This window comes from Pinus tabuliformis, chromosome 1_2 (assembly GCF_031772625.1).
Source record: "Pinus tabuliformis cultivar Carrire ecotype Pingquan chromosome 1_2, CPIR1, whole genome shotgun sequence".
Taxonomy (NCBI): Eukaryota; Viridiplantae; Streptophyta; class Pinopsida; order Pinales; family Pinaceae; genus Pinus; species Pinus tabuliformis.
In genome coordinates this window covers 1,133,683,145-1,133,696,550 of record NC_142298.1, presented here as the reverse complement: position 1 = coordinate 1,133,696,550, position 13,406 = coordinate 1,133,683,145, and the positions used below count along the sequence as shown (strand labels likewise).

The window sequence follows — 13,406 nt, the reverse complement described above, 5'->3', positions numbered from 1 at the left end:
AAACCCAAATCCCTAACCCTAATCTTCCTTCTAGAAGATCTAGGAGATCAATGGTTGAGATAATTTATAAGTCACTAAAATAATTCAATTATTTATCCTTTGAAATTGATTTCATAGTACATAATAATTTTTTTTTTGTAAACTTGGTGGTGCTTCCTTTATTGATATTAACTATTCAAAATCAAATCTTCCATTTGTTCCAGGTGAGCCTGCTTGAAGGAAACGAGGTAGCCACCTGTCTGCATTAAACCTTGACCAAAATTTGGAAAGGTCTTTCTCTATCCATCTAGCAACATTGTCTTTGCTATCTATACTAATGTTCCATTTAAACAAGTAAGAACTATTCATCATAAAAGCTCAACAAAAATGTACTGGACCTTTGCTTCAATCCTCGTCCGAGGATATTACTGGGGCTGGTGCTTTGGCATTGGAGCCAAGCATCTCGCTCCTCTTCATGTCTTGAAGTGTTTGTTCAATTCTCCCCAGTGCCAAGTTGTTTCTGTAAGTTTGTATTTGGACTGTTGCAATCTCCCTGAGGAGTTTTGCCCTGATGGGATCCTTTTCCTTGGTGTCCTCCTTTACCTCCGGTCCTTTGCTTGCTGCTTGTTCCCGATTGAGAGTCATGGCCCGTGCCACCACGTTCTTCATGACCCAATACTGTTGTATTGTCTGTCTGAAGAGAGAGTGTCGTCCTCGAGAGTTCCCTGGGTCCAGAACCATGCTCTCCCATTCCTCCATGGGGATGTCTTGGTTCCTTATGTTGTCGTTTAGTTCTCGCTCCCAGCCAATAATTTGGGCTCTAACGTCCGGTGGGTTCCCTGCCATGTAAGTGTCGATGAGGGTTTTCATATGTTCACATCCAGACTTTTGCCCTCTCTTTCTTTGCTCTTTGTTTGAGTCGCTCGCCCCCTCTGCCATCTTTTTGTCTCTCTTACCCTTCTTGGTCGCCATGTTGACTGCGTACCTGTTGCCGGTTGCTTCTTTCTATTTGCTGTCCTCCTCACTGTACTGGGCATATTTTGAGGTGAGACCTATCACATAACCATTACGATTATCAATTTGATAATGAACAAACATTCAAAGAATTTCTCATTTACCTGTGTCACATTTGTTATCCCTTTCAGTGCCGGAACTAGGGCTTTTCATGGTTTCTTTTAGAATTTCCCATCTCCTCTCATAGTTTTGGGTTCTTCTAATTCTTACTTCTCTTACCGTCATTTTTTCCTCTCGACAACATCTGTCACTCAAACAACACGACAGAGGCATCCGCTTAGGACCGCCTCTAGGATAGATTGGTTTACTGTTCCTTGTGTCGCAGGGAAGCTTGGTTGTGGGGATGTTTTCTAGGGGTCTAGGCATCAGAACCCTGGCCCTATTCTCTTTCGCCCCTAGTGAACTTCTGTTTTTTTGTTTCCCTCTTTTCTCTGTTCTATTTACTCTTCGAGGTTCTTCATTTTTTTCCTCTGGTTTTTTGGCGGAGTCCCCAACAGGAGTCATTATGGCCTCGCTCTCTCGTGTTTCGTTTCTTGGGGTTACTGTGGTGGAGACCTCTCCATTCTTGGATTCTACCCCCTCCTCTCCTAGCTTACTCCCCAGGATTTTCATTACACATTCTAAAATTTTAGACCATCCAGGGTCCTAGGAATTCCTGGGTTCCTCCCTACCAGACTCAATCCCTATCCTGTACAAATTTCCTAGATTAATGCAGAAAGACATCTTATTCGTTAAGATGTTGAGGCCCAGAGGAGCAACATACCAACTTGCAGAACTGGTTCCGCTTCCGTCCTCAAGTTGCAACGTCGTTCTTCGACCACCTTTCCTCTCTTCGGTTCTTGTCTCCTCCTGGATGCGTCTGCGTATGGATTGTTTTCCCTTATGTTTTATTCCCCTCCCCTTTCTGATCTTTCCTTTTTCGTCCACTTGTCTGTCATCATTACTCCCTTCACTGATCCCTACGCCGTCACCTTGGAATGGTGACCCTCCGTCCTGTCTTACACTTTCTCTCATTAACACTCACTTACTCCCGATTTCTCTTGCCGTATGGTGTCGTCCCTCGTCCTGCCACTTGTTGGCGTCCTTCTGCCCGCCCTCCCACTGGGCCCTTTGCCATCCTCGGTGTCTTCCTTATCCGTCTCCACCAACCTTCTCTCGGGGTCTGTTCCTTCCCTGCCCTGTTCGTCCACTTGCCCTTTCCCCTGTCCTCTCACTCCATTTCCCTCACCTGTCCTTTCACTCACTTGGACGTTGCCTCCCACTTCCCGGTCCCATCTCCCCTGTCCCACTTCCTCCATTGTGCTACACCCCGATCGGGGGTTCTCCTCCCCTTCCTTGTCTTTTTCCAGGATTTTCACTAAGTTTGCCATCTCCTCCATCTGATGTAGTTCTTCCGCGTTTATGTCTACAGTTCTGCCTACCTGGCCGCTTCCCCAATTTGCCAGGTTGTCCACTGCCGCATTGCCTTTCCTTCGTATGTGTGTGGGAAGGATGTAGTCTATCTGTCTGATTAGTTTACTGATCTCCTGCACCAGCCAAGCAGTTCTCCAGCTTCGGCTGATCTTCTCCCACTATGTTCCTTGCTGTAGCTTTTTTACTATTTCAATCGCCATTTTTGAATCGCCTTCTACCTGTAATTTTTTTATTGCTCCCTTATTGCGATTTCCAGCCCTTTTTTCAGGGCATGAAGCTCTGCTTCATTATTTGTCACGTTGCCACAGTCCATCGCGTAGATTCTAAGTGTCTTACCCCTGTCATCTCTGAATACCCCTCCTGTCCCCGCCTCACTAGGATTCCCTTTTGCAGTGCCATCGAAGTTTAGTTTGATGAATTCCTTCTGTGGTCTTCTGAATTGGTTTACTTCCTCTCCTTTGGTGGTGTGGTGCTTCCAAGAAGAAGTATGCAACATGCTTGGTTTCAGGTTCAGGCGGGTCATTATCTTTTCTTCCTTCGGGTTAGTTTTCCAGTCCTCGAACCATTTCTCTGTTAGAATAGTCTCTCTAATATTTTGGATTATCTGGTTCCATTTTTCTGCTTTTGCTCTGCCTTCTTCCTTGAAGATCAATTTGTTTCGTTCTTTCCATATATTCCACAGGACAAATCCTAGCGAGAGTCTCCAAGCACGGTTCAGGATTGTGTTCTGGTACGGTTTTTTCCTCCAGTTCTCTATTGTTGTTTGCATGTTATTTGGATTCCTGTCACTAATTTCAAAAAGTTGATGGTGTTGTTTCCACAGGTTATCGCTGTATTTGCAAGCATTGGTAAGGTGCTCCATTGTCTCTTCCTGTTCTCGGCATAGGACACATATCGATGGGCCTTGCATTCCTTTTTTTGCAGTTGGTCCCATGTTAATGCTCACCCGTGGCTCAGGATCCAAACGAAGAAAGTGATCTTCGGCCATGTTTTTTCCTTCCATATGCTTTCCCAGTTATTTGTTTCTGGATGTCTGATGTGTTCTGCTTTTAATTGATAACCTTCTCCAATTGTAAACATTCCTTTGATTCTGTGGCCCCATCTTAGGATGTCCGATCTTTCTTTTATCGCTATTTTCCTGGTTGCCATTTCCTTTTCGTAAAGCTTCCATTGGGGTGTTTCTGGCGCTTCTGGCCAATCCTGTTGTTGTTTCCACTTTCTCTAGTATCCTTCTGGTTCTATGCACCAGAAGTTTTGTATTGTGTTTCCCCCATGGAGATCGGTGAATTGGTGGATTTTTGCTAGCTGCGGCTGGCTATTTAGTTTTCCCCTCTGTTGCCATGCTTCTTCCCAGAAGTTGGCTTTGTCCCCTCCTCTAATTTCCCAGAAGCTATGGTTGCTGATCAGATTCCTGTTGGCACTGGCTAGGTTCCATATTGCAGAGCCTTTCTTATCGTTTTGGCTTCTCAACTTTCCTTCGAGGGACCTGGGCATGTCATACTTTCTCTCCCATAGTTTTTTCCAAAGATCTACCCCTCTCTGTATCTATGTCTTGCTCCCATTACCTGATTCAGAATGTAAGGGTCACGAAGTCCAGGGCCTCCTTCTTTTAGGGGTTTGCTGAGCCAGCTCTAGGATAGAAGCGCCCATTTTTTTACCATGCTGGGTCCTTGCCATAAGAATTTTTTGAACATGTCTACCATTTTCTGCAAGAGTATTTTAGTGGTCGCTTGACTAGTTAGTTGGTATATCGGAATGGATTGTAATACTGATTTTAGTAGTCTTACACGACTTGGAATGCTCAATGTTCTGAATGTCCAGTTTTGCATTTTCCTTTGGATTTTTTCCAACAAGATTTTCTAATTAGCCACTTTGTTCTGCTGGTCATTTAGTTGAATTCCTAGATACTTCGTAGGGAAATTTCCTATTCTGAATCCCATGGATCTTGCTAGGAAAGCTTGGGAGGGTACTGGGGTGTTGAAGAAATAGATATTTGACTTCTCTTTGTTTATCTCTGTCCCTGAAGCACTATTGAAGTCTGTGAGGATTTCCATAATTTTCCTGGCTTCCTTGAGCGATGCCTGTCCGTATAACATTACGTTGTCTACGAATTGTTGGTGGGTTAGTGGAAGGTCATTCCCCCAAAGTCTTAGGCCCGTATATTGTTCACTGCAGACTTTTGCTTTTATATATCTTCCTAGACCTTCCGCTGCTAGGATAAACAAGAAGGGTGATAACGGGTTGCCTTGCCTGAGCCCTTTGGTGGCGTTGAATGCCTCTGTAGGGGATCCGTTGAGCATAATTGACAGAACTGGGGTGGTTACCATTGACATTATCCAGCTTATCCATCTTTCATCGAAGCCCATAGTACACAATAATTAATTGCCTTTAATTATTTACTTTTCTTAATTCAGACTTATGAAAGAAGACATAAATCACTTTCTCCATCAAGCAGGCACCTAAAGAAGCAATAAATCATCCTCTACATGCTAAGACACCAAGCCTATGCAGAAGACTTTCTGAAGCTACCACAAGCTTCAACAGCCCAGTGCGTTGGATTATCAAGGCACACCATAGTTAATTTATTTTCTCTTGTAAAATTGACAATGTTGTTCGTGTTGTTTTCTATTTTTCTGGGCAAAAAAATTATATGGTCTTAATGTCTAGAAGATTTCATGTGGTTATATGATGATCAATAGATCCTTTCTTTCAATGCTTTTGCTGAATTTGAGCTTTTTCTCAGTTAGCCATGGCATAATTGCAGGTTAATGAGTCTCGAATCAGTGAGGATTTGGAGCAATATTGGGAGGTTCTTGCAGAGCCAATTCAGACGGTAAGAGTTTTGCATTTTGTCTGAATTTGGTTCCGACACTAAGTCGAATTTTAATTCTAACTAAAAGATGTATTGAATTGCACTTGAGAAAGCAACTAATTCTTTGAAGAGTATGTATTTGAACATCAGCTGTGGAAGTCAAGTGAATTGGTCACTCTTTGGATTCTCTATTATGCTACAAAATATTCTTCTTGTCGATATCTATTTTTGTTCGGGTTTATTACAAGATTTTAAGTCTATTTATTGAATATTTTTACGTCTTGAATTCATCTGATATGGAGAGAAAAAGACTTTGCATCATTTAGCATACAGTCATTTGTTTTTCTAATGATGTTTGAATATTTACTTATTAATAGATTACTGAAAGCATTCAGATCCTAAGATAAGATATCCAATCACTGAGTAGCTATTCTCTTCTAAATTACCTTTGGGGTTTTCTTGTGGAAATAATGGGAATGATATCTTCTTGAAAACTTAAAATATGTAGTAAAGAGCACAAGTAGAGACAGGTAAATTGAGACCAAGTGTCATGGCATTAACTTTTCAATGTTTAAATGCAAACCTTTCTGTTAAAGCCCTAGCTGAATGATTGTTAGGGCCTTAACACTTTCTGTGTTCAATTCTGGAATTGATAAGACATTCTGTCGATGCCATTATTTTGCAATCCTTGGGGGCTGGTAGACTTTGATTTGGTGAATTTATTACACTAATATGCATGAATCCAGGGATTTTGCAATGTTTTTAAACTGTTTTCTTGGGTACCTGTACAGCTGGGTTTTTATACCATAAATGAAGTGTCCTCATCTAGGCCATGTCCAAGAACTGTTTCAATTTTACATCCACATGGTACACAGATTTGCACTCAATGAATTTATGCTACAGCTAAAATCAGAAGACTGAAACACCAATCGAAGTTTCAGATCTTCAGACACAAAAGTGCTGAATGGAAAACTTGAAGTGTAGATACCACATATAAAGAAATTGAGATCAACCCTGCATAAAATAGCATCTGATCTAAAAAATAAGCAACAGTACTGTAATGGACAGCCAGCTGGAATTCTGTAACAATGGTGATGTCCTTCTCCTTCACACCAAAAGAAATATTACAAAACGTAATTGTTTCTCTCAAGCACACACTAGAATACTCAACCAGTGAGCTACTGAATCTAGTGTGCCCTCGTCACCTTTATATAATAGAAGCAGGAAGGATGCCACAACTGGATAGTAAGCCTCAAATGGAGTGCTCCAGAGTCCAAATGCGAAGCAACCTCAACTTCTGGAGTGCCCATTCTATGCTAAAGATAGCATGTAATGAATGAGCCTTGATGAAAGGAATAATGCATCACTTCTACAGAGAATCTCCCTCTTCAAAGAATGCAGCTTACTTAGCAGATGTAAGTCCTATACTAAATGCGTCATATGTGTATGGGGTTCCTTCTCAGAATCGTGTGCCTTAGATATGTAATGGAGTCTGTCCTAACTATAACGGAATCTCTGTCTTACAAGTGCCAAAAATAGAATGCAAGACTTCCTCATGAGATGAGGAATATTGCCCTAGAGTTGTGTTCCCAACCATGAGGGGCACAAATTGGAGCGACAGGTAAAAACCCATGAAAGACGACCCTTATAAGACCTGCGAGAACCCGTGGGTCTTGATGGGTCTTATAGCAAGATGGGTCACTTGCATAGAACCCGCGGTTCTTACCCATACCCATGAAGACCTGCATTAAACTCACATTGAACCCGCATAAGACCTGAATAAGACCCATGAAGAGTCAAGACCCTCAAAATTCGACTTTTTTATTTTTAATTTTTAACTTTTCATATTTTAAGTTTTTTTCTGTATTTTGCCAAGTCTTGTATGAGTCTTATACGGGTCGCCTCATCAATAGCCAGACGAGTCTTACACGAGTACGAGTCGTGCAACACTGGTAAAAACTAATGCTCCTTTGTGAGGACTTTGGTCTCCACAAACCTGTGCTTCTCTCTGAATGCCTTGATCTTCTCTTTGCTAGGGTTTTGTAATAATTGTTGCAACTTGCAAATCCATTGGGACATAGTCAAGGACTAGAACTCCCTTCTGTACTTTATCTCTGAGGAAATGACAGCGGATATCAATGTAGTTGGAGTGATCAGAGAGCAATGCAACTGTGATCGTGATAGTTTACAAAGGTAGGCTCCAGCATGTGATTTGTCAACTTTACAATAAAGTTACGAAGTCAAATGGTCTCACAACAATAAGATGATGTTGCCATGTATTCTGCTTCAACTAAAATGAGTGCACTGCTTTTTGCTGAACTAGGAAATCATATCCGATGATCCGAAATGTAGCCGGAACACAAATGAATGGTTGTAAGACTCAGTACACACAAGCAATTTGACAATTAATGAAGGATAAAAGATAAGAAAAGACAGTGTGACGCTAAAGAAATTAAATGAAAGAAATTATTAATAAGAAAAGTAAAAGAAAATAGGAGAGAAAAACTGAGGAATTTGAAATGAAGGGGAAAGGATGCTTGTCCTTCCCATTAACCTCCAACTCTGCCTATAACTCCTTGTAAATCAACTCACGAAGGAACATTTTCACAGAGAGGCAAGGAAGCATAAGAGAGTTGGCTGTGCAAAATGTTGAATGACCCATGAGCCCAAAGCTGGTTGTCCTGTTTGGGTTTCTAGGGTAAACATGGTGCTCATTGCATAATGAATTGTTTTGTGATTTCTCTGTGATTTTTGTGTAAATTCTGTGTGTGAGATTATTTCCGCTCTTAGTTGTGTTAATGGTTATAAAGAGGATTTCCAAACTGCGTTTGTGTTAGTTCTTACATAAAAGTCAAATTTTCGCTTAGTATTTGTGATCATCAACAACTTTAACCACTGTCCATTCTACTTTGAGTCTGAGAAAGCCCAATACAAATCAAAAAAGGAGGAAGCCCAATACAGATCAAAAAAATCAAGGGGTTTCTTTGAACCAAGCTCACAATCACAAAGAACTCCTTCAACATCCTCCCAAGGCAGTGGATATGGAGGCACAGGGTCATCATCTTTAAGGCGTAGAACCATATCAGATTTCCTTGATGAGGGGTGTAGGAATGATGTGGATTCAAAGGTTTACAGGTTTCTCTATGCATGTGGGATACCATTCAATATTCTTCGCTCACCTTATTGGCACGAAATGGTTTCTTCCATAAATGATGTCCCTAAAGGATACAAGAGCCCTGGGTATGACAAAGCAAGAACCGTTGGCCTTGATCATGAAAAAGCAAAAATATCACATTCTTTGAATAGAATGACAAGTTCTTGGACTGACCATGGGGTGTCCATTGTATCTGATGGATGGACAAATGTAAAAGGCAAGCCATTGATAAGTGTTCTTGCTGTGTTCGTTAGTGGTCCCATCTTTCTAACTGCACATGATTACTCAGACAAGTTCAAGACCGCCATCAACATTGCAGAAGCATTACTTGAAACACTTGAGCGTATTGGCCCATACAATGTCATCCAAGTCATCACTGATAATGCTCCTAATTGTAAGGCAGCGGGAGCAATTATTGAGGATAAATACCCCAACATATTTTGGTCTAGATGTTTGATTCACACATTGAACCTTCTGTTGCATGATATTGTCAAGAACAAAAATGAACAATACCAATGGATTGGTGATTTGTACAAGAAAGGCAAACAAATGATAAAATTTATTACAAATCATAGCAATACCCATGACCTTTTCCGTAGTCACTCGAGATTGGAGTTGTTGAAGATTGCCAAGACCAGATTTGGTAGCTATTACCTCACCTTCAGGCGCCTTTTGAAGGTAAGAGAGGCATTAGCTAGCATGGTATCAAGTCCACATTGGCAGGTACTAAAGGAAAGGGCTACAAATGCAGCTGACATGGGAGGTTTTGAAATGGTGGAGGATGCCGCTCTTGATGGGCAGTTTTGGACAAGTGTGAGGCAGGTATTGGATTTCACCAAGCCAATTTATCACATGATTCGGTTTGCAGATATAGACAAACCAGTGATTGGCGAGGTGTATGAGCAAATGGATACCATGTTAGGGGAAATAAAAGATATTGTTCATAATAGAGATCCCAACTTGTACAAACTGATTCATGATTGTGTGTGTGAACGGTGGAATAGGCTTAATCTTCCACTACATTGCTTGGCGTATATCCTTACGCCAAAATACTACTCTACATCTTGGTTGGGCCAACCTGTAGCAGGGGGTGGGGTTAGGACCAAACCCCATTTAGATCCAGAGGTAACTAAAGGATATTTGGAAGCATTAGAAAAGTTGGTACCTGACAGGGAGGAATGTGCAGCTGTGCGCTTTGAAATAGGCAGATACTTCAGTGGCAGTGGTTTGTATGGTAACTTCCATGCAATGGATGACAGAGATAGATTTGATACTCTCACATGGTGGGAAACATATGGCGGCCAGGGACTTTTGCCAAAATTGGCAAAAAAAGTTCTTTCACAGGTTGTAAATACTTCTTCTGTAGAGAGGTGTTGGAGCACCTACAGCTACATACATAATGTGAAAAGAAACAGACTCAATGAAAACCGAGCAGAAAGCTTGGTTTATGTGCACTACAACTTGGAGGTTGTTGACTCATTACTGTGATCGGGCTTATGAGGATCCCACATATAAAATTTGGGACAATCACCCAGAGGATGACAATTTGGAGGATGGCATTGTACATATTGAAGAACTGGAAGAGGAACTTGTAAGAGATGAAGATGAAGCAGCTGCAGCAACCATGCCACCTCCACCTCCACCATCCAATAGCAGTGCTCGAGGTCCGAGTCTTGTTCCTTTGCTGTCGCCACCTCCATCTACACCCTCACGTGGAGGTTCTAGTTCTGGTTGTCGTTCTGTGCGGGAGACTCCTAGAAGACCACCGCGACCTGCTTATACTCCTGGAGACTCTCGTGGCAAGGGCCACATGTAGATTTACAGTTTACTTGTCTTTTTTAGTTTCTATTAGACTTTAGTTTTCATAACTGTTGAGTTTTGAGTCCTTGACTCTTGACTCTTGACTCTTTCATATCATAATGATATTTTTTGTAAACAATATATCATTGTGACAATGAAAATTTGAAGTTTGAAGTTGGGCCTTGGCAATTATAACTCATTGGTAATGATTGTGAAATATGATGCTTCGTGAAAGACTAAAGTTGTTTCATTTCATTTCATTATTCATGTTTCATTTTATAAATTTATAACATTTCATATCATGTTAACAGTTAGAAGTTAGGACTTAGAAATATCTTAGATATTACTTCTTGTAATGGTTAAACTTAGCTTACAAGTACAACTTTGGTGATCAATGATGATAAATGTTATTGAATTTTCAATTTTGAAAGCTTGAAGTTGAAACTTTAAGATTGAATTTGATGAATCATGATTCATGAGATTCAACATGATGCAGTTGTAATATGTATTTTACTAACTTGTGGACATGGTTGATGACGATTATAATTTCTAGATGATTGATGTGATATGGTTCAATGATCAATCTATGTTTTTTTATGTTTTTATGTCTAATTCATCATTCTACATGTTTTGTTGACATATATGTATCAAAAATTAAAAAAAAAATATATATATATATATATATATATATATATATATATATATATATTTAAAAAATCGCTCCCGGATTCGCTCCCAAACCGAGAGCTTCTGAAAATGGTCGCTCCCACTCCCGTTTTCGCTCCTGCTCCTCGCTGCCGCTGTCGCTCCCAAGCAACATGGAGCTGCTGTAATCTGGCCGTTGCATTTGTTTAGCAAAACTTCTATTTCTGCCCCTCAAGAACATAAATTCTGTGACTATTGAGTCCCTTGACATCCAGATAGACCATGCACAACGAATTCATGAGTCTTGTAGCTGTATGCACCTTCCAACAAGCCTGTATGAAGAAATTCATGGAGTCTTGATGCCATGCACACCCTTAAACATGTACCACGCATCACTGTACAGGCCATACACAGCCTTGGTAAGTTGTCTCTCTTCTCTGTTGGCTTTACTTTGAGCTAAATGAGCGATTGGTGTGTCTAATCGATTCACAATTGGTAGAAGTCTTGTTCCACTTCCCTTAAGTAATACAATGACAATGTGTCCCATTACTTCATAGTGTTGGAAACACTAAGAGTGGGGTGAATCAGTATTTCGCTTCAATTAGTTTATTTTAACTTCAGAGAGCATTAATTATCATTAACATTAGATCAGTACATAAATCAGAAACACCATTCAACAATGCTCAACATCAAAGACAATACACAAGAGATTTTTAGGTGGAAACCCTTTCGGGAGAAAAACCATTGAACGTGAAGCGAACAAAGTTTGTTTTTCAGTTTAAATACTCCAGAAGACTTGGAATATGAAAATATCATTGAGGATACAAATATTATTATATATAAAATGTATGAAGAATGATGATACAAATGAGTGTGAGAGGCCTGCTTATATATTAGGCAGGTTTCTTTTCATGGAGAGTCATGTCTCATTTAGACATGTCTCTTCTACCTATTTACTAATTAACTAATCATTATTTATAATTATTATCATTTACATTATTTCCTATATATTTTATTCATAACATTGCCTTCCTTCTCAAAAAGCTTTGTCATCAAAGCTTACTGATGAAAGGCCTGATCTCTTTTTCCTGTTTTGGATGTCTTTTTGTCTCGGAATCGTCATCTTCGTCGAAGCATAACGATATGATCCTCTAAGTGATAAACAAAACTGTTGCACTGAGAATGGATCTGACCATCCTAAATTAATATGCTGTGGAATCTTGCGGTGACTGGAAACTTGTGATGAATTGTTATCACATGAATGGATTGCACTGACATTAGTATTCTTCGGAACATCAATTTGTTGTTTCTGTTCTCAATACATGGTATGATTGAGTCGTCTACTCCCGTGATTCGAATGTCGATAAGGAATTCTAGTGATTTGATTTTCCCTTATCTTGTTTGTGTCGTTTTCTTGATTTATTTGAAGCACCTGATTTCCTTTAGTTATGGAAGTTGAATGGTTAATTTCTAGATCTTCACTTGAATCTTTTGTTTCTGGTACTACAACTTCTAAGTACATCTTTACTTCATTTAGTTTGTCCTCTTCTTGAGTTGTGATCTTGATTGGATCAGTATTAGTTCCCTTATCTTCAACCTGGACTATTATGTTTGGAGACTTTGATACTTCTTGAGTAAGTTGCTCTAACTTGTCTTTTAATGACTTCTTGTCATTCTTAATGACTTCTACTTTTCGCTATGGTCTTTAAGCCGAGAAACTTTTTCATTTTTGTCAACAATGATCTTGTCAACTTCTCTTTGCATATTATGTAGAATTTTTTTACCTTCTTGAAAAATTATTTTTGAGATATCTGATATATCTTCTGGCGTTACTGAATTTGGCTTCAGTGTAACATCTTTGAGCGTTATTTTTTTCTTCCTATAGGAAAATGTAAAAAACTTCTTTTTCGTATTTAAGATGACGGGCCCTAGCATTTCCATCCATGGTGAACGTAAAATAATGTCACCTTGATTGCTTCATAGGGTTTGAACTGAGAATTGCGATATAAATGTATACTCCTAAATGTTTAACTATAAATTGGCTATGTCATATTTTTTGTTGCCAAAACAGTGTAATTTTTCAGTTATATTTAACTCCAGGATCACTAATTGGTTTGCAATTTTAGGCATTATATAATTTTTATCTTCAATGGGAGAGATAGAAATAGTAACATCTTTTCTTGCGAGAGTTCCCTTAATGTTAAATAGCGCTTTAGCGTAGCTGGGTAAGGTTTTTAAAAATCTTCCTTCCTTCAATTCCGATTTAGACTCCATTTGTTTTTTTGAGATGGAATTAGGGTTTTTAGAAGTAAAATAATAATTTTTTATATATAAACTTTTTAAATAATATATATATATATATATATATGAAAATTAATTATATAATTATAACTATATAATATAATAATTATGAAACTTTATAATTATAAACTATATAATATAATTATATGAATATAATATATAACAATTAACACAATGTAATGTAATGGTGGATTATATACCCTGTGCTGTAACGACCAAAGGTCGTATACGTAGCGAAAATATTAAAATACATCGTAGACAAATACATCCATTGTAGGACTGTAAATT

The 13,406-nt window shown here is 39.3% G+C and overlaps 1 protein-coding gene across 1 annotated transcript in view; it reads left to right on the top strand.

Moving 5' to 3' along the window:
* LOC149210159 (uncharacterized) overlaps positions 1 to 13,406 on the top strand; it is a 323,003-nt gene that overhangs the window by 206,923 nt on the left and 102,674 nt on the right. The window contains exon 9 of the mRNA XM_089396649.1: positions 5,171 to 5,239. Coding sequence (XP_089252775.1) covers positions 5,171 to 5,239 — 69 coding nt within the window. The remainder of the gene's footprint in view (positions 1 to 5,170; positions 5,240 to 13,406) is intronic.